The following is a 24,398-nucleotide window of genomic DNA, read 5'->3' on the forward strand; positions in this document are numbered from 1 at the left end:
TTTCACCATACACACTATATCAGAGAAATACTTGCTTTCCCCAGCAAGCCATCTATCTTAGGCTTTTTTAATGCTCTAATCAAATGTACAACCCAACAACTGAATGAGAAGCACCTGTATATTATTTAGCAGAAGAACTGGATAAAGTTTCCAATCGAAGCTTTTGATTTTCAGAGATGATGATTCTTCTGATAATAGGTAGTCTAATTCGTAAGTTACATCATCAAGAACACCACGATGAAGAATATTTGGTGTTCAAGGTAAGTGTGTTGAACCCAAACACACCGTTAAGAGTTCAACTGTATAAAGTTATACACACTCAGTAGCAAGCTAAGTAGATTTAGTTCTGAGAAATATCTGAATAATATTTATAATGGTAACAGTACTAAGCTTTGAAGTATAATTAAACTAGTTATGCTTTAATGAATGAAAAAAACACAAAATAATAATACTCCTTACCATTTGAGTTAAAAATAAATCGCTTATTTGATAGGGATCCACTGTCAAGAAAAAAAGATACAGATACTATCATTTTAACAATCTATTGTCACATGTGTGTGTGTGTGTGTGTGTGTGTGTGTATGCTATCTATCTACCTATCTATCTAAGCTATTTGGTTTACTTCTGTATGAATTGTTAGCACTTCTATTTCAGGGCATGAACTCTTTCCATGACCTACAGTAAGGGTGACAGATCTGATACCTATTACTATTTAACTGTAGTGTTGAGGTTGTACAAGGGACACCCAGTGATAAATGCATTTTAGTTGTGGTTCAGGGACCAAGGTTTAATATCATGGCTGTTCAAATCCTGGCAACCAAGGACTGAATTTTGACAAATATACAGTATCTTCATTTAATAGGCTGATAATTGAACAAATCTAGTGTCCAGAGTCAACTGGTTTTCTCTTTGAATGATTCAGCAAGCAAACTGGGAAGTCTGCATTAATTACAACAGAACAAAATTTAAGTTTAGACTTTATGGTTTAGTTGCTCATGCTAAGGGAAGTGCAGACCAATTGTGTGGAAAAAAAAAAGGCAACAGCTCTCTATGGGAGGACTGGTTGTATCTCTCCTTATGCTAAGGTACAGCATATGCAAATATGATTTTAGTTGCAGATCAAATTATGGTTATTTAGGCTTCCTAGTTTAATCATGACTTACTTTGAAAGAGAAGGAAAGGTGCTGTACTCTAGTATATCCTGGCTTAAAAAGACATATGACAATCCAGACAGTAAAAAAAAATACTTACTCTTGGGAAAGGATGCCATTGGCCAAGATACCCTGATACCGATTTTTTCCTTTCAACTGAACTATATTGATCTGGCCCCCCTGTTCATCTGCAATTACTCCAGCGTGTATGGCAGATTTGCACAATAAGGACGTCTGGTGTAACAAAATCAAATTAAACAAACAAAGACTATATTTTAGTACTTAAATAACTCTCATCCATCTAGCCAATAAAAGACGTCACTCTTTCAAAAATCAAGTCTAATAGAAAATTAGACATGATTTTTCTTTTCCTTCCTTGAGGTAAAGGAAGCAATTTATAGCAATTCTCTATAAATTATCTATTTAAATGGAGAAGAGACAACTTTATTGATTGATTGATTTGATTTGATTCGATTTCTATAGCTGCCCATCTCAACAAGTGACTCAGAAGGCTTTCACATTACTTGTGAAAGCCTTCTGAAAAGATTGCACCAATTTTGCTTGTTAGGTAAATATGTTCTGAGGTTAATATTTTACAGTGCAGCAATCCTTCCTTGCTCAGAAATCATTAACAGCGTCGTTTCCTCAATATGCAGGTGGAGAAAAATAATGCCACATGCTTTGGTCATTTGGTTGAAGATACTCTAATTATAATGAAAAGGGTGAGGAAGAGGACAATGAACTAGTTCCTAAAACAGTCTATTATGCCTGATTTGTAAACTGGATCAAAATAAATGGCATCTGAAGTCCCATGCCAATTAGCATTGATCTAAATAAAACTACACACCCACATAAGCACACATACAAGAGAACACTATGAGTGATAAAGGAACAACCAGTAATTATACTGACCAGATCAAAACATACATAATTCTCTCCATACCTCCAAACTGTGCAAAGCCTAAAAGGTGCTTGGCTTCAACTGAGCTTTTAATGAACTGCCACATCAGTGCAGCTTTTGAGGTGAAGGAACTCCTCTTTGCTATGCCCTACAGTGCACCTGCAATATTATAGCGCGGTGACTGTCTTGCTGGCTGACAGTCTTCTGTTCATATGTCCAAGAAGACATTTTCACTGAAGCAAAACAACATCTGAACTGGTCTGCCTCAAAGCCTCAAATGGAGGCAGTGGGGCAGAACCCCCGTTTTTAGATTTGCAGTGCTGCTTTGCTCCACTGACCAAAACTGAGACAGCTCTGCAAAATGACCTGGAGGAAGTCATGGAAAGAATGCTTATCAGACTTGCAGATTATACCTTTGATGGCAAAATCAAAATTCAAATTGACCTCAACAGACCTGAACATTAACTTAAATCCAGCGGAGTGATGTTTAAGTGTAATTACTTCTGCATCTGGATAGGAAAAATCAAATGCCCTGATGCAGGACTTGGGAGACCTGGCTTATTGGCTGGGCAATAAGGATTCTAAAAGGATCTAGGGTTTCTACTAGACCACCAGCTGAACAAGAGGAAGCAGTGTCATGCAGAGCTATAAAGGCTTGGTGACCACCTGCTGGAGATACTTAGTGGATTCCTGCACTGAGCATAAACTATTTTATGATTCACACAGCCCTACTTAGTGGTTAACATCAGTTTCTCAGATTTTCATTCATAATAGGATTCCTACAAAATATAGTAACGTACCAAACTTGCAAAACAGTTTACGAATAATAACAGAAGGACTTTTTAGTTTAATAGGAAAACAGCTGTATCAGTCAGGGCATGCATGCTACCAATCATCTAGTCTGAACTATATATTAATTAAACAAAAAAAGCATGCTTTATGTGCCTCTCATTTTAAAGCCTGACTTCTATAAGATTATCTGCACCTGTTCATATCACTATTTCCAGATCTTCAGTAAAACAGAATATGCTCCATGATGCATAATAATTTATTCTACTGGCCTTTGACTTAGGTGAAATGTTTTGTTGATTAGCCAAAAACATTTAGAAAATGGTGCTGCCACTTTTCTTTTTCTTCTCAATCTGCTCTTACATGGGGATACTTACGTCTCTGTAGCCTTCTATGATATTCCCAGAAATATCTCCTACTATATCCCTGCAACCAGGTGGACAGTATCTGCTGCCAGGGAAAAAAGAGGGCTCATTATTTGAAGTAGAGATTAGTAATGAAATGCAGCACACACACACACACTCATAAATACAGGTATAAACACAAATAATGCTAAGATCAAGACCCTCCCCCTCAAAATTCCAGCTGATTCACACACACTATGGTAGTTTCTCAACCTTGGCCGCTTTAAGATGTGTGGACTTCAACTCCCGGAATTCCCCAGGCAGCATCTTAAAGCGGCCAAGGTTGAGAAACCTTACTCTATGGAATAGCGTAAACATCCACAACAGCAGCAACTGGAATGTATTTTCTTTGTGTCTTGCTGTCATACTTGAGCTGGATGCCATGTACCAAGGCCTATTTTATAGTCCACTACATATTGCCACAGTTCTCTCCTACCTGCCCTCCCAGCTTTTAAAACTTGGCTGGTTAGACCTTGATAGCATTTGCAGCTGCTCTGAGAACTACAGTATGTTAAACTGTTTCTGTAGCTTTACAGATGTGAACAGCCCTCTAAGATGCTGCTGCTGCTTCATCATGGAGTCCACTAGCAGCAGCTATCAGAGCTGCTACCATTTGTGGGGCTTGCAGCAATGAATTTGAGAAAGGCAAGGCAAAGAGGACAGTAACCAGCTAGATAGCTCTTGAGAGCCTCATTTGTGGCCCACACTTCTCTTTCATTTCTACTAGCAATTCTGGTGGGTGTGTGAATGAAGCATGCATGCTCTGAATGGTAGTGTGGTCACATGCATATCCCTTGACTCATTAGCCAGCACCAGCTAAAAAAGATGCCCATCCTCACAGGTTTCTGAAGCAATTTCTTGTTTATGTGCCTTTATTTTTAAAACTGGTGCACGAGATACTTCTTTCTGTAGTTAGGAGCCAGACATCCTCAATACCAAAAGCACAGTCCTGACTTATTTTGGCATTACAAGTCACTATACTATATATTAGGCAGTGCAGCGTTCTGCTGCAGCATTCCTTCATTATTTTTGGAATGTAAAGTCTCCCAAAAGAACACTTTACTGCCTCACTCAGACAAACATCAAGTAGATAATCACACAGGCAGGTTCGGATGCCTCCAAGTATCTGCTGAAAAACACATTCCTGTGGTTGGCAATAGGGTTCCAGGCATATGGTCATGCCTGTTATCTGGTTACAGCAATAAATATGTTAGGTGCAAGATGCAACTTGAAAGCCAGAGAGTCTACGCCTTAAGCCTATACTTACCTATACTCCAGTTCTGCATAGTGGCTTGCTTTCTCCAGACATGTGATTAGATCTGTTAAAAGAAAAAGTGACTTCTCAAGCTGGAAGATACAGTGTGCTTGTGAACTTACATACATACAGACTTCATTAGTCAATTAAAACTAAAATGCCTTTTAAAGAATTAATAGCCACAGAGGTCCTACAATGTTTGTTTTTCCCTTCATGACCTTTTTTATCTTCCCTATCCTAATCCTAGATTTCTTCACTTGGATCCACTTTTTTCCCAAAAATAATTACAATGAAACTTCAATTTAACAAACCATTTGGGGGAAGAGTCATCTATTAAACCCTAATGTCAGAATTTACATAATTTACGTGTGAAACTAGTAAGAATTTTCTGATCCACATTATGACGAAGTCAGTCAGAATTGTATGCTCTGTCATAAGTCTAGAGGGAAAAAAGGCAGATTTTTATGTACAAATTGGAAAGAGTATAGTTCAAGTTCTTTCATGCTGGCACACAGATTTTTCCAATATCAATTTCTGACTGCAACCATTTAGTACTGGAATAGTAAGATGAAAGGCAGTTTTCTCTCTGTTTGCTTCTCCCTTCTGTCCAGAATGCTTGGCATCCCAGCAAGAGGAAGGCACTCTCGCTTAACCTGGCCACCTTCCCACTTCCATAACAAAGACGACAAGCTGGCAGCCAAATAAGAGGCTGAGATTGGAGGAGGATTCTTTCGGTCACTGGCATTCAGCTCGTCCTTGCTTCTCCAAAACTAAGGAATGGGAACTGAGGCTGGTTGGTTTGCTAGTCACTGTTTCCTTCACAGCTAACCTCAATCCCTGCCTACACTGGTTTGAGATATCCCGCTTTACCTGGATGGTCACTGCTGGTGAAGGACAGGAGAAAGCCCCTGCCGGACACGTGGGACCTGCTCTCAAAGTGAATGGTTACTTCACGAGAATCTAAGATGATCTCTTTTGGGATGGGCACATTGCCACAATAAGGTCCTAAAAACAGAACAAGTAAAATTGGAAAACTTGAAGATACAATGGAGACACACCAAAGAATAGAAGTATATTCTTTATCCATTCGACTTAGTTTACTATGTGAATATTTGGTTGCTAATCTTTGAAGTTAGTTGAATAGCTAAATTCTTGCCACTTTGCATTCAATAAAAATGAAACACTGATATTACCATTTCAGTTTATTTTAGCTTCAAGTACACAACTAGAGTTCAGTAGCTTTGAAAGTATAGCTTTCTTAAAAGAGCAGTAAATAACACCATCCAACAACCAGAGCTGGTTGACTATGGTCTCTCAGCAGGACAGCATCATCAGATTCAACCAAAACACAGTTTTAGCAGTTTTACATAATGGAGGAGAGAGAAAAAAACCAAAGCTGTATTTCTTATAATACAGTATATAAAACAAATACAGTGTATTTATCACGTACAGTGCATTTTTTTTAGTTCTTGGTTAGTTTTGTTTTTATGATTTTATGGTTTGTAGTTTTACAACTCCAGTGAGCTGTCCAAAGGCGTGTTTTAAGATAGCCAGACAAATCTTTTAAATAAATAAATAAATAAACAAACAGCGCTATTAACTATTTACAAACTATATATTAATATTTAATTATTTCTTTTAAAAACTAGAACAGTAATCTTTCTTGTTATTTTCTTCCTGTATTTTCTTTATTTAATTTTTATCCCACCTTTATTATTTTTATAAATAACTCAAGGCGGCGAACATATCTAATACTCCTTCCTCCTCCTATTTTCCCCACAACAGCAACCCTGTGAGGTGAGTTGGGCTGAGAGAGAGTGACTGGCCCAAGGTGCCCCAGCTGGCTTTCGTGGGGACTGGAACTCACAGATTCCTGGTTTCTAGCCTGTTGCTTTAACCACTAGACCAAACTGGAAATCGTTTATTAAAAGTTTACTAACAATCTTACTTTTTTACATGGAAGGTTAAATACACTAAGCACTTTTAGATCCAAACTATAGATCATTCTAATTGAACCAATTTCATTAATTAAAACATTTTAAGCTGTTACTTATTATATCTATATAATAATATTTTATATAATATAAAATATAAAATATTTTATATATTTATATCTTTGGAAAATTTGGAAATGCTTTTGCTGGCTTAGTTCACCATTTTATTTAACTATATATTTTAATAATTAATGCAGTATTACTTTCCTTAAAAAACTATAAAATGTTTGTTACAAAGCAAGGTGAAAACAACTGGAAATACTCAACTGAAAATCGTTAACCATTTGGAGATATAAATAAGAATAAATTGTAAAAAATTAAATGAAAAAAATTAAGGGAAAAAAGATAGGATGTTTATTGATAGCAGAAAATAATGGAGGAGGAGGAATAGCAATCTATAATATTGTAAAAGATAATTAAGGTTATGTGAGGGATGTAGAACAGTATTATTCTAGATCCAAAAAAGGATTTAATTTTTTTCTCTTCTGTCGTATTAAATATTATATAATGTATAAACATTAAAGAAAATTACAATGTCCCCAAAAGCAGGTAATTTAGGATTCTTTTAAGTTTCACCTACAGAGAATTCTGTAGGAGTAAAGATTGTGAATCAAATTGATAGACTAGGAGATAATACTAACAACAAAATGTTTCCAAAACATAGATATGACCTCATTTTTGCATGGAAGTTGACCAGACCTATCAGCTGAACAACCCATTCAAAGTTGTATAAAGTACTTGGAAGAGAAAGTTATCTTTACTGTAAGATCTGATATCTTAACAACAAAGAAAGTATTCAAAGATTAAAGGTTTAGAATCCACAATGGCCCACTCTGAGTGTAAAACCCTTGGAAAATGATTGAAACAACCAAGTTCAGAGAGTTGCAAACTCAAAACAGGATGTTTCAAAGTCAAAATGGTTTGAATTACATTTTGCACACACCTAGGAATTACTGTCTCCTGTCTCCTGTTAAATTACTAAGACCTTGAACATTACTTAAAGCTAAAGAGCTATTACAATATGTAATTATGCTTTATTGAGAGTTATTTTTAATAAAATATAGATTGGAGGAAGTCTGTTAGTAGAATGCCTGAATTACAATCCACCAAAAATTGTAGCACGCACTTTTAAAAGTTCTTACTTGCTTTAAGAGTTAAGAGGTACGTGGTAAAGCATGAGCACAGCATGTTTCACTGTAGCCCAAGGTGTTTTATATTATTACAAACCATTTCTACCAGCCTTTCAGTATTAATAGTTCTAGGTGGCATTACTACAATAAAAATAACCATCACAGTCTAAAAGTGTAACAACTGAGGGTGGGAAGGACTGCCATTGATTCATCAAGAGAAGCAAAACAAATCAATACTGGTCATAAGACTCTGGAGCATTAAACAGTAGAGCCAAGGAAGCTTCCAGATGCAGCCTTGATTCTTCATGAAAACTGTAACATCATATTGGAGATAGTGAAATATCCCAGCTTGACTGTCCTTCACAATTCTATTTATCTAGGGTTAGATTTATCATTTCTCAATCAATGTATGTATATACATACATATGTACGTACAAGAGTTTGGTAGATGGTCAGCTACATAAATTTGTTTAATGAATAAAAATAAATTCCCAACATGAGCTGGAAGTCAACACTTTTAATGTTCTAAAAAAAATGGAATGGAAAGAAATTGCTGTTTTATGTTTTGAAGAGAAATAAACATTTTCCCCCTTCCTTTTTCAGACTAAATTTGCCTCAAGATATTTCCCACAGGTACACTTCTAGTTTCCCGATGACCTGTCTTGCCCTGAAGTATAATTAGAACTGTTGACTCATTCTAAGGTTGACTGGTCTGAAGCTATGACTCTTTGAAAGTAACATACCAAGCTGTATTCCAGATACTTTAAAAGAAATTCTGCACAAAAAAACTAGACATACCTGCACTAGTGAAATAAGTCAACCAAAAGTCTCAGATTTAGAACCACTTTTCACGATTCCATAAAAAAGAAATACACGGTAAAGAAACAATTTTCAATAATTTAGTGTGAAGCCTATAAATAATACAGGTCTAATTCCAGGAAAGCTGAAAAGTGTTACTGTCTCTAGCTCAGAGAATCCAAACTCCAGCCAAAGGACCTTTTGAAGAGTGACAACTAAAATGCAGCATTAAAGCACACGTGTTACTTGCATAAGTCCCAGAATTAAACTTATCTTTCCATTTAAATGAATCTCATATAGCAAGCCTTGAAGAAAGCTTTTGTTCACGATCTTGGAGAACCACGGCCAGAGGAAACAGTACTGTATTAAATGGCCCAGCAGATGATTTTCATGCTCCTAAGAAGTTATACAGTTCAGCAACAACTTAATTTATTTGAATGTTTCTATGCATTGCAATAATGATATAATTGCCCTAATTCTTTTTTTGTACTGACTATTACAGTGCCTAAGTAAGTATCATATTATCCACGTTCCTCATTTTAAGTGCCTAATGGTCTGCAACATTAGCGTCAGATATCAGCAAGAAAATAGGCTTTCCATATTTGTTAGGGGAGAAACATTTATTTTGTAATGTTACAAAGACTGTAGATTTTTTTAAACTATCCTAGCAGAAGAGCAACTACGTATGCCTCTTTTAATAAGGTGAAAACCAATGGTGTTAAAATATATTATTATTTAGATCTGAGCAGCACACAGAATCCAAGACTTTGCATAAAAACAGCTATCTGAACAGAACTCCTTGACAAATTCTATAGTGCACCCCCCATCATCTCAGTCAGGCAGAAATGATATAAATATAATCTGAAAATTCTAATCTTCTGCAATCTTTTCAATATTCTACATTATGTAAATCAAGTAAGCATGCATTTTGCCTATTTAATTCTCCACAATCGTATACTCTCGCAACCCTTCTTTAGCCATCAAGCACTAATTCAAAATAAAAACACCGGTTTCAGAAGGTAGTCTCAGTCCTAGCTTTTACACTTCGTAACATTTAATAACACAAATCTGACCATGTTTACTCAAAAATAATACCACTTTCTACGGTAACTGCTCTCTAGTAAGTGTGTTTAGGACTGACTATTCACAAGTTCTCATAACTGACAGATTGGAATAAAACTGAAAGCTCTTGTATTGTTTTGTCATACTTGTTGAGGTTTTCCTACTAACAGATTAAGACTGCTATATGTGCCTAATCATTTTGGCCAGGTGAAGGGGTTGTATTAGATTGTCTCCTCTCACGTGCTTCATGCAAATTAGCCTGGGGGAGGAATCCTGCCCGGACTTGTTCTTACTTCCTCTTTTTCTCTCTGCTGGAAATGTAGCTCAGCAAGGCTTGCTCCAAAGGGAGCTAAGTCCTTTAAATGTTTTGTTTTTGTTTTTGCTTTCTGTAAATAAATTATTTTTATAGAAATGCTTGGTGTGTGACTTTTTTGACCTCTCCTGGGCTAAAGGCTTTCCCAGCATCTGCCAACAATACTAATCACTGTGTGGTAGTTCATGTAAAGAAAAACAAGAGAACTTGGGAAAGGACTATGCTTTAAGGCCATGGTAAAATGAGGACTATTTAACCATGTCAGAGTAATGGCCTACTACCAAGTTGCCCTGATCATAACACTTTACTGATCACTTTCAGACTAGTCTAGTCACCAGTTCCATTTTACTGGATGACACATCATTTCTACAAGTATATACACGGTGCACATCTGCTCTAGCTGGACTTCGAAAACGTGTCTTCCACTTTCATTACAGGGTTAGGCTTAGGGGGGCTGGTTGGGTCACTGTGATGACTTGGGCACTATTTTTTGTATCCATGTACACACCTTTTCCTCTAAACACTTTAATCATCATTTCTTGCATCACCTAAATAGTCTCTAAGTTGAAAGCTATTGCTTTTAGATGCCATGTAAGTCTAAAACAAAAGGAATATTCAGTTGTGTGTTTCAGCTGCTTTAAAAAAAGGAAGAAGTGACTCACTAGGCACTGGTGAGGACTCTCGTCTCACCCTGCTTACTGGGTCTTTGGCTCATCCTCATCCCTGTAGCTGATAAACCACCAGACTATCACGGTGTCCTTGCACTTCTGTAGCTCCCCTCTCGATGAGTGGTGCTTAAAAAAAAACTGCTGAACAAACACAGGGCAGATAAGGATAAGAATAGATTAAGGTAGGGTGCTGATTTTATACTCTTATTGGTCGGTTTGTGAGAGCTTTGGACAGCTCTTCTGAAGAACTTGGCAGCTGCTGTGAGGATGAGTACGGGTCTTTGTGAAAATGATTCTGAGGATTTGGGGAGTGACAACAGTACTGTGGAAATGCCTTAAGTCTTCTAAGAAATCAGTTGTATCATCACCTCTTTACATACCGTGCACTGTTGTAGAACTGTAGATGACAAGATAGTTAGAGTCACATTTCTGGGATTCTATATCCAAGTCTCCAATTTTTAAGATCAGCTGCTTTCCATGCGGTACCTGAATTTTCTTTTCACAGACAGTGTTATTGGGATAAGTGCCAGGATAGTTTTTGGATGCCAGAGTTCCACTGCCTTGGTAGATGACTACAGACCCACATCCATCACCTATTCGAAGAAAGAAGAAATGAAAAACAAAATGAATGATTTAAGAAGCCTACATCAATAGGTATATACCTCCTCCACTTCACATTCAAACTCTGTTAAAATATCACTGCCCACTTACTACTCTCATAGATTTGAATATCTATTTTTAAAGCAGATTCTCAATTACAGTATCTCTTATGAACAGATGGGAGTTTTTACTAAATTTAGTAATCTTGATGATATGCGATGGACATCATAACTAACCGGCAACAACTATTATTACAAAATAATAAGTATAAAACATTTATTATTGTAAACCGCCCAGAGTCCCTCTTTCGGGGGAGATGGGCGGTAATTAAATTTGAATAATAAATAATTCCCTATTCCATATTTCTCTGTAAAAATACAAAGAAAATATTGAAAACCATATGAAATATATTACAAACAGAACATGCATAAAAGAAATTGTAAAATTTAAAATACAGTGGCAGAATTGGACTTAGGGATCTACTTTTATATCACCTGAAATACCATTTGTTTCTTGCTAACTATGGTCTGAGAAACAAATTTCACCACTAATAAATAACATCTGGATCTGAATCTGATAAAAGTAAGTGACATAAAATGTACCTGATTCACCTAGGTAGTTATTTAAAATATTATTAGCAGATGATGAGAATCCTTATAAAAGAAGAGTAAGTATATGCTGCATAATTGCAGAAAGTAAAGTTACATTTAGTGTTTACTATTTTAACTAGTTATTACCAACCTATAATGTTTTGAATTGGGCAGACTATTAAGTAAGTATAGTTAGACTACTAACAATGCATGGAACTGTCCTGTGAGGAAGTCATTGAAAAGTTAAGAATCCAAGGAAGAAATTTTAATAAATTTCTTGTTGGCATGGCTTCAGGCTGTTCTGCTAAAACTGTTCTGTTTATCACTATTCCAAATACACTATTTTATATCTTTTTTGGCTTTAGATACCCCACAGAAGCATTGAGGGATGGTGAAAAGCCACATCCCCCTAGTTGTATATCCAGAGAGTTATCAATCTGAAATGACATTGATCAGATAAGGTTAGGGGAGTTTAATTCTTTGGAAAGAGATTGGAGAGATACCTTTGCCTAGTGTTGTCAATAAAAGCAGAGGATATTGAATACTTTCCCACAGAGAAGTTACATACAAATCTTACCAAATGGGTTATCTAAGAATTTTACACTTAGGCACTTTATGAAATACTGCAATAATTTGGTGGATTTACAGAAAATCATGATCTGGCTCTGGAACTATGCAGTACTTATATTTTGATTTTAGCCTAGAAAAAATGTTTTAAAAGAAATTATCCTAACAGCAGCAGATAACCTAAGTAGGGAGCCACACTTGCACAACCTATATTTATCTAAAGGATTTTTTAAAATTAACAGATGGTCCTTTTTGTATTCCAAAATGGGATGATAGCAACTACACGGTCCTTTGACATGTTTGCATAGTTCTTCTGAAAAAGCAATTCTATAAAGAAGCCAAAAAAAGTAAAAAAAATATTGGGTACAGGGTAGTTATTTTACTGAACTCCCCCTTCCCTTTACACATACAATTGCTAAATCAAACTTGCAGCAAATACCCTTGCATTTCTAGGAATTACACTTTTCTTGAAACTACAGGAGCCAAGATAATTTATCCATGAATATTTGAAGTAAATTCCATTGCAGGAGAGTTCTGCAGATTCTTTTTTCCTTATCAAACCATTCCCAACAATCCAAAACGGAAGGCTATGTACCATAAAAGGGCGAAACACAGGATGTTCCGCAGGAAGGCACAATGTTTGCCTGTCTTATATACAGAGGTTTTCTATATTTGTTTTTAAGCAGGAAGAAGTAATAAGAACCTGTCAATGACTCATGCATTCCTCATCTTAATACCAGTCCAAATGTATATAATCCACTAAAGAAATTGTTTGTTGCTCAGTTTTTATTAAGTTCAATTATATACGTTTACCAGAAAATGTCAGCATCTCTCTTTGCTATGTGTGGGAAATTTTATCTGGGAGTAATACTGAAGGATGTCAGTATATCTTTTTATTAAACTGGATCCCACTAACCCAGGTAAAATGAGTTTATGTATGACACCACAGATAGAACAGCGGTGCCCTCTAGTTGCTGGTATTTTAACTTCTAGCATTCTTCATCAGCGACTATGCTGGCTGGGGCTGATGGAAATTGTAGTTCAGCTGTATCTTCAGAACTTTAAGTATTTTCATCCCTGATCTAAACATAAATCCTTAAGGAAAACACATCACAAGTAGAACTTAATCTGTGCCATTCAAAAGTGTGATTATTTCATTTGGAAAAAAAAGTGGCTTAATATATCCCATCTTGCAAGATGATGCTGTCAAGGTAATGCATGCTATATGCCAGCAAATTTGGAAAACACAAGAATGGCCATCAGATTGGAAAAAATCAACTTATATCCCCATACCAAAAAAGGGAAACACTAAAGAATGTTCAAACTATCGAACAGTGGCACTCATTTCACATGCCAGTAAGGTAATGCTCAAGATCCTGCAAGGTAGACTTCAGCAGTTCATGGAGCAAGAATTGCCAGATGTACAAGCTGGGTTTAGAAAAGGCAGAGGAACTAGGGACCAAATTGCCAATATCCGCTGGATAATGGAAAAAGCCAGGGAGTTTCAGAAAAACATCTATTTCTGTTTTATTGACTATTCTAAAGCCTTTGACTGTGTGGACCATAACAAATTGTGGCAAGTTCTTAGCGGTATGGGGATACCAAGTCATCTCGTATGCCTCCTGAAGAATCTGTATAACGACCAAGTAGCAACAGTAAGAACAGACCATGGAATAACGGACTGGTTTATGATTGGGAAAGGAGTACGGCAGGGCTATATACTCTCACCATACCTATTCAACTTGTACGCAGAATACATCATGCGACATGCTGGGCTTGAGGAATCCAAGGCTGGAGTTAAAATCGCTGGAAGAAACATTAACAATCTCAGATATGCAGATGATACCACTTTGATGGCTGAAAGCGAAGAGGAACTGAGGAGCCTTATGACGAAGGTGAAAGAAGAAAGTGCAAAAGCTGGCTTGCAGCTAAACCTGAAAAAAACCAAGATTATGGCAACCAGCTTGATTGATAACTGGCAAATAGAGGGAGAAAATGTAGAAGCAGTGAAAGACTTTGTATTTCTAGGTGCAAAGATTACTGCAGATGCTGACTGCAGTCAGGAAATCAGAAGACGCTTAATCCTTGGGAGAAGAGCAATGACAAATCTCGATAAAATAGTTAAGAGCAGAGACATCACACTGACAACAAAGGTCCGCATAGTTAAAGCAATGGTGTTCCCCTTAGTAACATATGGCTGCGAGAGCTGGGCCATAAGGAAGGCTGAGAGAAGGAAGATCAATGCTTTTGAACTGTGGTGTTGGAGGAAAATTCTGAGAGTGCCTTGGACTGCAAGAAGATCAAACCAGTCCATCCTCCAGGAAATAAAGCCAGACTGCTCACTTGAGGGAATGATATTAAAGGCAAAACTGAAATACTTTGGCCACATAATGAGAAGACAGGACACCCTGGAGAAGATGCTGATGCTAGGAAGAGTGGAGGGCAAAAGGAAGAGGGGCCGACCAAGGGCAAGATGGATAGATGATATTCTAGAGGTGACGGACTCGTCCCTGGGGGAGCTGGGGGTGTTGACAACCGACAGGAAGCTCTGGCGTGAGCTGGTCCATGAAGTCACGAAGAGTCGGAAGTGACTGAATGAATAAACAACAATATATCCCAGCACGTCTTATTAAGAGCAGAAGTGACTCAAGAATATCAGGTGTTAGCTACAAAGGGAATTTGTATCTGGAATTCCTTCACCTCACAGGTTTCTACTTAAGTATTTAATTCCAAATCACACACATTGACCAATATGGATCTGAAGGTTAAAGAAATTTTATTTGGGACAACTCACACAGGTCTTTCTGGTTTGACAATCCTAGAATGACTAAACATTTACTTAAGTTTGTTAAGAAAGTAAGATAGTACAGAAAAAAAATAAGAAGCTTGTATTGGCCCAGGATGAGTACATTTCAATACTCAAAGGCTTTCAGACAACCACCACCAGGAAAATAAATCTGATGAACTATTATAATGCATCAAGAATTCAAAGGAATTCTAAGGAAAATAGTTTGTTTTTATTTTACTGCTTTTTAATTGACCTCTTAAAACCTTTAAGACAGATGTGGAAGGCTGTCAAAAATATGCATGTTCTTCCTTCTCCTCTTTCTCTGGAACTGCTGTATATTCTTTTATATCTACAAATGATACAAAATATCATTTCCCCCCATATTTTCCATTTTAATGAAGAATCTTTCTTCAGAATTTTTCTACTGCTTCAAAATTTTCAGAGTTTTCACATCTCTAGTAAGGAGCCTGATCTTGCATCCAAGCACTCTTCCAATTCTTTCAAAGACTGATCTCCTCAATTAAACAGGAAAGTCAAAATGTAACTGGATTCCAGCAAGCATGAACCCTTCTTATAGAAAGTCAAGTCTCTTAGCTTGCCTATCCTTCACAGCTCTATCAATGGTTTAATTTATGACAGATTTACAACATCTTTCCATCAATGCTGGTGGTCTTCATAAACACTTCAGAGGCATTCTTGTGATATAAGATTTTACATATATAGAACTTAAATACAAATATATTTCATATTCATATATTTTATATTTAGTATTAATATATTAGAAACATTTGCACTTGTGTTATGGCTCTGAAACCGTGTTGTATTTCCTTGAAGAGTTTTGTTGACTCTCTTACTCTTCCTTTCTAACAGACCTTGATAACTATGCCCATAGAAAGATAAGGGGTACATTCCAAAGATAGCTTCTCCAGAGGAAAGTTATTGTTTAATAATGGTCAAGGGGCCCTAGCAAGGATGGAAGGAAGTCCCTTATATGGAATCAAGTTAAGATAGAGTGAAGGAAGGAAATTCCTAATATGGAATGAGGTTAAGGTGGAGTATGCATAACTGAGTTAGGAGTAGAATTCTAGAGGAGGAGTCGAATGGAATGTATATAATTTGCTATAAGAAGGGGGTCCTGCGTGATCGCCCACCTAACAGCTTACTGTCATTGCTTTTGCTCTTGGGTGAAAAATAAAGAACTTAATTTCATGCAACTGCTTGTTTCTTTGGTCCTGGCTCAGAAACTAACCTGGTAAGGAAATAAAAAAATTATAACACTTGGAAAATAAAATGGTGGTGACTACAGTCTGATGGTTCTGTTTAATTATGTGTGCACCAACCTGGAAAAGAGACAAAGTTAAATTGAGGTGCTAGAAAGCATCATGAGAGGCTGAGAGAATGGTGGGAAACAACCTCACCCATCAGCTGTCTATCCACACTCGCAGTAGCCATTCAGTGAAAGGGCCCACAGCACACTCTCAGAATTCCAAATAAGGTTGAAAGCTATGATCAAAAATGTTGCTACTCTGGTCAGAGGTGACAGCGGGAGAGAGCTTGCAGGTATTGCCACCAGTGATATATCTAGATTTCTGATCCATACGTTGCTGGTCTACATTCAAGAAACACCAAGATTCCTCTGGCAAACAAGAAATAATATCCCTAGGTTTCAAATGCAGTGTTGATGAGGCTGTAAAAGAGCTTTCTGTCCAAGAATCTTGAAGGCATCCTTATTCAGCAACATTATTACTTATTATTCATCAGTCAAGAGACTTCCATGTTTTTTGGAATTTCATCCAAGAGCAATATAAATGCCATTGAAACATAACGCTTACAGTGTGCAAATATTTTGACAAGGTAAAGGATTTGTAAAGGGGCCCCCATAGATTCAGTCCTTAAAATACACAAAGCAGCTGCAGCTGATTAAAAGACAGGCAGAGCTCCTTTGAGGCCTTCTGGATAGACACATACATGTCCAGAAGACCTGTGCTGGGCCCTGGTGGAAGTTTCTTCTAGCCATGCACACCCATATCCAGATGATCTTGGGACAGCCTCAAAGCAGTCAAGCCTTCAAGCAGCTGCTACTGATTCCTGGCTTTGAGAAGAGATCCAGAAAGGAACACATGATTTGTATACAACAAAGTAATTCATGTACCAAATCCCATTCATTCATCTGAAAGAGCTTGAGCATCATTTAAATTGGACAGTGATCCACTAAAGTTTATATTATAATAAACTGATCAGTCTTTAAGAAGCCACAAGACTTTTGGATGCTTTGATTTGTACATGTGTGACATCCATTTGTCAATGTCAAAAAACAAGTCTCTTCAAGGAATTAAATGGCATGTGTGTGTTGTTCCTCAACTAATGGAACAAGAGAAAGGAGGAATTTCAGCATTTCACAAAAAGTGGTGCACTTTACTGCAGCTTGAACGGATCTCCAGTTTTTCAGCTGAGAGGCATGGTGTTCCCTCCAGTTTGGCTTCCAAGGTATCTCAGCAAAAAGGGGTTAAAATTCTCAAGCAAATATTGGTGGAGCCTTCAATTCAAGCTGTTAATAGGCCTCAAGGAATGGCATTGTTTCTTGCTTAACTCTGACATGCCTCTTCTCTTTTGTTCCTTAGATTGGAGCCTCTCTTCCTTTTATTTTTCACAGGCACAGCAATGCTGAGTAGCAATAATAGCTCCTTGCCTGAATTTTATCTGATTCTCCTTGACACTGCCCAAAGTAAGTAGAACCTCTGATTTCCAGCAAGCACTTTTTGCTTGTTTCCAAACAAATGATCAAACTACTGTTCTTACAGTTAGTGCTCACTATGTTTCACAGGCAAGTGATGGGAATCAAGCAGGCCTTCAGAAGGCCTTCACACAAACGTTCTTGTATATATCCTATATACAGCTACCATAGGATTAAGTCTATTCAAACCTATTTCGTTTAACTTTAGGCAAACCATTTATTCCACTCTGTTCCACATAGGTGTCATAGCATCTTAGGTAAAGGTAAAGGTTTCCCTTGACGTAAAGTCCAGTCGTGTCCGACTCTAGGGGGCGGTGCTCATCTCCGTTTCTAAGCCTTGGAGCCGGTGTTGTCCCTAAGGACCCGTCCGTGGTCATGTGGCCGGCATGACTCACGGAACGCCGTTACCTTCCCGCCGAAGCGGTACCAATTAATCTACTCACATTTGCATGTTTTCGAACTGCTTGGTGTGCAGGAGCTGGGACGAGCAACGGGAGCTCACCCCACCACGCGGTTTCGAACCGCCGACCTTCCGATCGGCAGCTCAGCGGTTTAACCCGCAGCGCCACCGCATCCCTCATAGCATCTTAGGTGAAGTGATATTAAACCACAATTCTCTATTTTGGATATAAAACAGAGAATTGTGTTTTCCAGATTAACATGCAGAAGAAAAGAGGAAGGATGGGCATATAGACCTACTTTCTTCTTCTAACTTACTAAACTATGGCTCAGCTGACCAGGACTGTACATCCCAAACAATGTGATATCCTGAGGTAACAACCTCTATTTGATCCAAGGCTGCATTCCTGCAGGAGTGGTGTCTTGATGGTCACATCACATGCTAATATGACTGGGTGAAACAGTGGGTAAAGATCGGTATTCTCTGCTTTTCTGGTGTTCTCTTTTTTCTTAGGCAGATGAACACTGGGGCTTTGAAATAAGCCTGAGGTTGTTGACTCCATACAACACAATTAAAAAAAAAGACCTTTTCTGACCCATATGCCAAATTTTGTCTTGGTATCTTGTGCAACAACCACCATTTGTAAACTATGGTTTATAGTTTAGCATATTGGACAAATCCAGCCAAGTGAAACATATTTAATAAGTGATGGTTAAACAGATTATGGTTTAGTGCAATATGTGAACCCAATCATCACTTTATTTCAGTTACAAGCTTTAATATCATCTCTTTTCAGGTATATGCCCAGTAAAGCACTGATACAAGAATTTTTTTCTCGAATTTTATTTTTGTGATGATAACCAAGACAGTATGACACAGTACACCATTTTTACCTTCTTTCTAAAAATATCCAGCCATAGAAAGACAAAAGAACTCAAAGCAGCTTTCTTTCATTTCAAACAGCTGATATATTTGAATTTCAGGAAGGATCTCTTAGAGTTAAAATGTTAATTCTCACCCTGGTTGGGTTCCTACACTGGTTTGCCTTCTACTCCTCATAAGAATAGTAAAAAAAACTGAGAAGGAATAATTTAATTACAGATAATTATTAAATAAACTTAATTGAGAAACTAGTGTTATATTATTCAACCATTGTGCATTAAATCCTTACTAACAAAGCTTAGAAACAAATCATACTGCATAACAGTAAGACCTGTACAACTGTGGAACAGCTGTAGGTCTACCATCTTTTGAGGTTTTTAAGAAGAGGCTGGACACCACCTCTCATAGATGGCTTAACTGATTTTTCTACACACTGAGGAGAATTGGATAGATGATCCTCATGGTCTCTTCCAATTCTACAATTGTATGATTTTATGTTGCTCTGTTTTACTGGATCATGGTTAACTCTCTTTGAATACTGTTGTACATAATATCTATAATTATGTACCAACAATAACAGAGAATCTTTGCTCATCTGCCTACCCTCCATTTCACCCCAAATCAAACTACACATCAGATAAATGCAGTTTATTTGCAGTTGTTTATTGTCATACAAGGTATAACGTCACATTATCTGACTCATTCTTACAACAATCTCATATGATGGGCAATTATTATGCATTGTAATGCTGATGTTGAAGAAACTGACATACAAGCATTGATCAGCCTAAGGTCACCTAGTAAATTCATGGCAAATCTGAGATTGAAGCAACTCTCAGCACTCATTCTTGGTAGCACAAATATGTTTCCTCCTTTTAAACATATGTTTCCAGCTTTTTAAAAGGTATAATAAACAAAAGACTTTTTTCATTAATGCTTACTTTCACCCAAAGCAAGAGATAGGTCTAAGATATAGCTGACTTCAAGGGTTTTAAGAAATTGTACATGTGTCTATTACTTCTTTGCTGCACTAGATGCAATCTGATACTTGCAATACTTAGTGACTAACGCAGTTTGCAAAATTCTGTGTTTAAGTTGCAGGCTTCTTTATCACAACTGCTAGCCTATTTTCTTAAACACATTTAATTTTCTCTCCCATCTCATATTCTGTATACTACCTCCTTGAGAACTTGGAAACTTTCCCCCTTTTTTGTAGCATACTAATAGGTTCTAATGAAAATATTGACCAAACTATTGATTTTGTATTTTCTCCCTTTTTTTCCCAAAATGGTTCTTTTACAAGTTATAATCTTGTAACTAGACACATGGATAAACTTGTCATGGATTAACATGGTCAAATAGTATAAAGCACTCAAATCAACTAATATAGTATAACTCAAGGTTCTATTTGCAAGGCCATGTTTTCTAGCTGTATTAGACAAAACAAAGGTTTTGGGTTATTAGGAAGGACTGGAGAACCAAAGGAAGAAATCTCTCGCCTTTTAAACTGCTGTAGGAAATAATATTTGGCAATCCTTTGAGAGATCTGTTGTATATACTTTTCTTTAATTAACTGGATACTTTGATTCTTCTTAATTAACAGAATATTCAGACAGTCTCCCTCTAGACTTGTGGGAGTTCACAACTTCATAGGAAATAAGAGCTGTCCTGTATTTTCAAAACTCAGAACACGACATTTCCACAGTATCATTTAAGTGAGCCACTTGCATGTCGTAGCCTGCATCCACCCATCATCTATCTCCGAGTTACAACTGATTGTTCTGATAAAGGAAATTCCCACAATGTACAAATAGCAAAGTTCACCTGAAGTACTTAAAGATAACTACTGAAGGATTATTCCTTTAAAAGAAAAACAAATTAAAGATGCATCCACTACACAGTGGGATTTCTTTCTGAGACTATGCTATAGAAAAACTAGTTTAAGTTGAAAATCAAGCAGCTAATGATAACGAATAAGAAAAATATGACCACCTATTCCTTGATGAACTGCTAGTCTTAAATCATGTTCCTTAAAACATTGCCCAGGTCCCCAATCACTCTGAGATTTAATTTTGCAGAGAAAACTTGAAATGTAAGGTATAGGAATCCTCTCAGCAGCTTTCAATACCATCAACCATGGTATCTTTTTGGAGCGGCTCAGGGAGCTGGGGGTGGGTGGCATGGTTTTGCACTGGTTCACCTCCTTCCTCCAGGGCCAATCCCAATTGGTGGTGATAGGGAGCAAGAGGTCTGACCCTCAGCCCCTCCTTTGTGGGGTGCCACAGGGTTCGGTTCTCTCTCCACTCCTCTTCAACATCTACATGAAACGGCTGGGTGAGATCATCGGTCACCATGGGATGAGGTATCATCAATATGCTGATGATACCCAATTGTATATCTCCATCCTGAGTAAGGTAAGTGATGCTGTGACTGCCCTCTCTCGGTGCCTGGGGGCTGTAGGGGCCTGGATGGGGAACAACAGGCTTCAGCTGAACCCTGGTAAGACGGAGTGGCTGTGGGTTAATGGCTCTTCCATATCCGGGACTTTGTCATCTTTGGTTCTGGATGGGATCGCACTGCCCCAGACAGACCCGGTGCATAATCTGGGCGTCCTCCTGGACTCACGGCTACTGCTCAAAGAGCAGGTGGCAGCTGTAGCCAGGAGGGCCTTTGTGCAACTTTGTGTTGTGCACCAGTTACAGCCCTTCCTGGATGGGGAAGCCCTTTGAACGGTCACTCATGCCCTTGTTATTTCCCATATAGATTATTGCAATGCGCCCTACATGGGGCTACCCTAGAAGAGTATCTGGAAGCTACAGCTGGTCCAGAATGCGGCTGCATGGGCGATTTTTGGTGCCCCTAGAGGGGCACGTGTAACATCTTTGCTCCGCGAGCTGCATTGGGTACCAGTTTGCTTCCAATTCAAGGTGTTGGTCATCACCTTTAAAGCCCTACATGGCATGGAGCCAGGCTACCTGAGGGACCACCTCTTCCCCATTACGTCAACCCGTCCCACCCGATCATGCAGAGAGGGCATGTTGCGGACCCCGCCGGTAAGAGAATTCCGTCTGGCGGGGTCCAGGAGGTGGGACTTCTCTGCAGTAGCTCCCGCCCTCTGGAACATCTTGTCCTTGGAGGTGAGGTTAGCCCCATTGCTCCTGGCCTTCCGGAGGAATTTGAAGACCTGGCTCTGCCACCTGGCTTGGGACGAGGAGGGGAGTCATCATGTTTGGGAATGGCTAATACCCTAGAGTGCTCATTGCATACAAGGACTGAGTTATCATCTGCCATCTGGATTCTGTTTTTATCTATAATTATTGTTTACCTGTAAATGTACTGTATTTTTAGATACTGTATGTTTAAATATTGTAATTTTATTGTATATTAACTGTTTTATTGATTATTGTTGTAAACCGCCCAGAGTCCCTCTGGTGGGAGGAGATGGGTGATGACAAATTTGATAAATAAATAAATAAAATAGGAATCAAAGCCACAAATATTTCACATGCCACAGGCTATGCTATTTAAAGATCAAGTGTGATTTCTGGGACTTGCAGATATATATTTTTTTTATGATACGAGATCCAGCTTCTACAAGATCAATGCCTTTTGGTAACATGTGCTTGAATTAACCAACGTCAACATTACCAGTGAAATATTTTATTTCAGCACAGTATTTGTCAAGCCTTATGTACACAAGTTGGAGTGAGACCTCCCACAATTGTATCCCAGCATGGCCCACAGGCATTCATAGATTACCTGGGTGCTAACTCCATTCATTCCACTCACAGCTTTCTCCACATAGCTCAGGAAGGTTGGAAGAGAGACCGTAGCTGTGCTAGTCTCTTTCTGCAATCTGGTGGAAACTCTATACATTCCATGAACGTGCAGGTTTCCAAAAACTGAAAACTGAATGCAGTTACGTCCAGTCTGAACTTTCTGCTCCATGTGGAAAGGATAGGAATTTAGGAGACAGGACAACCCCACAGCCCTCAATATGGCTACCTCACTTCTGAGTTCTACACATGCCCATCTCTAACACACCAAGGTATCCTGCAAACAAGTTGACATTAAAGAAGGAGTCATCTGTACATGCACAGAAGAACAACCCCCTTTATTACACTGAGGAAACCAAGAGCTTTTAAAAAGCCCTTCCCCCAGAATGCCTACGGTCAAAGAGCTGGATCAGGAACCTTACAGGCCAAGTTACCTATCTGCAAAATAGACAAAACTCAGTTTCTTCTTTTTTTATAAAGGCTGAAGTGAAAGATGGGCAAAAAGAAACAAATGCGCCTGGGAACTACAGGATGGAAAGTTGTAGACTGTATTATAACAACACAAATCCTAACTTGTAGATTATTTCAATCAACAGTTACAAGTAAGGCCTTTGGTTGCGCCTTAATTCAAGGTTTTTAAGAGAAGTCTGTTCACTGAAAAACAACAACCGAAAAGCGGTTTTATCCTGCCATTCCATTCCAACCTTTCTGAAGATGCGCTGAGATAAAAGCAAGCTGAAGATTTCAAACAGCTCTAGGAACCTTTAATACTCTTACGATCTCCTGGACAAAAGAGCTTCCCCCGAAAGAGAAGAAAATCTGGCACGTAAAGTGCCCGTTCGCTCTCACGTAAGAATATGCCTCCGTGCGCGCGTCCATCCACTTCCGTCTCTCACGCACCCCAACCCCACTCCTCGCTCCACTAAACTTTCCGGCGCGAACATACAGAGCAGCCGGCGGGGCGACCCCGACTCACCGAGCGTCTCCGCCGAGCTCCTGAACAACAAAGCGGGCAGCAACAGGAGGGCGCCCAACCCCCGACGGCAGCCCATAGCCCCTGGAACTGCACCCGGAGGCCAGTCTCGCTCACTCGGCCGCCTTCGCTTCTCCCAGCGCTTCTCAAAACTCGTTCCTGCGCCGCGCCTGGCCGGAGAAGGACTTGTGCGCCGCAGCCGCTCGTTTTCCTTCTATGGACGCGACATCGCCAAAGACACGCGTCGAACGACCACTCCGGATTAGCAGCGGTTCCCTCCGGCGGGCAAAGGAAACGGGGAAGGAGAAAGCAAGAAGCACCGCTCCTCTCATTGGACCTTGGAAACGGGCGGAGCCTCGGGCCAAGCCCGCCCGCCAGCCCCAGTTCTTGTGGGAGAAGCGTCTGTAGGCTTTTCGTTCGCTGCCCGCCCGTTCGCCCTCCGGTCTTTGTAGTCGCTCTACAGGTGACGTTATAAGGCATTTGGACACAAATTTGCTTTTTCGGAAGGAAAACCAGGCTCTTGAGGGGAGAGAAACATTAGACTTTCAATAGTAACCTCTTCTTTGGAGGTTGGAGAAAAACACGGGAGAGGCCCCTGGAATCTCCCTGGCTCCTTATCCCCA

At 38.7% G+C, this 24,398-nt stretch overlaps 1 protein-coding gene across 2 annotated transcripts in view; it reads right to left on the reverse strand.

The window, feature by feature from the left end:
• Positions 1-24,048, reverse strand: part of DCBLD1 (discoidin, CUB and LCCL domain containing 1) — a 38,531-nt gene extending 14,483 nt beyond the window's left edge. Inside the window, exons 1-7 of one of the 2 annotated variants that reach the window (XM_063310911.1) lie at positions 23,779-24,048; positions 10,846-11,058; positions 5,371-5,505; positions 4,513-4,564; positions 3,219-3,288; positions 1,252-1,385; positions 460-500 (exon numbers count right to left, since the gene is read on the reverse strand). In XM_063310911.1, the coding sequence (XP_063166981.1) occupies positions 460-500; positions 1,252-1,385; positions 3,219-3,288; positions 4,513-4,564; positions 5,371-5,505; positions 10,846-11,058; positions 23,779-23,854 (721 nt within the window). In that variant the 5' untranslated portion in view covers positions 23,855-24,048. Of the gene's footprint in view, positions 1-459; positions 501-1,251; positions 1,386-3,218; positions 3,292-4,512; positions 4,565-5,370; positions 5,506-10,845; positions 11,059-23,778 lie in introns of both variants that reach the window. The other variant, XM_063310903.1, reaches the window with a different exon arrangement.
• Positions 24,049-24,398: the final 350 nt, after the last annotated feature.

The sequence above is a fragment of the Candoia aspera genome, chromosome 1 (assembly GCF_035149785.1).
Source record: "Candoia aspera isolate rCanAsp1 chromosome 1, rCanAsp1.hap2, whole genome shotgun sequence".
Lineage (NCBI taxonomy): Eukaryota > Metazoa > Chordata > Lepidosauria > Squamata > Boidae > Candoia > Candoia aspera.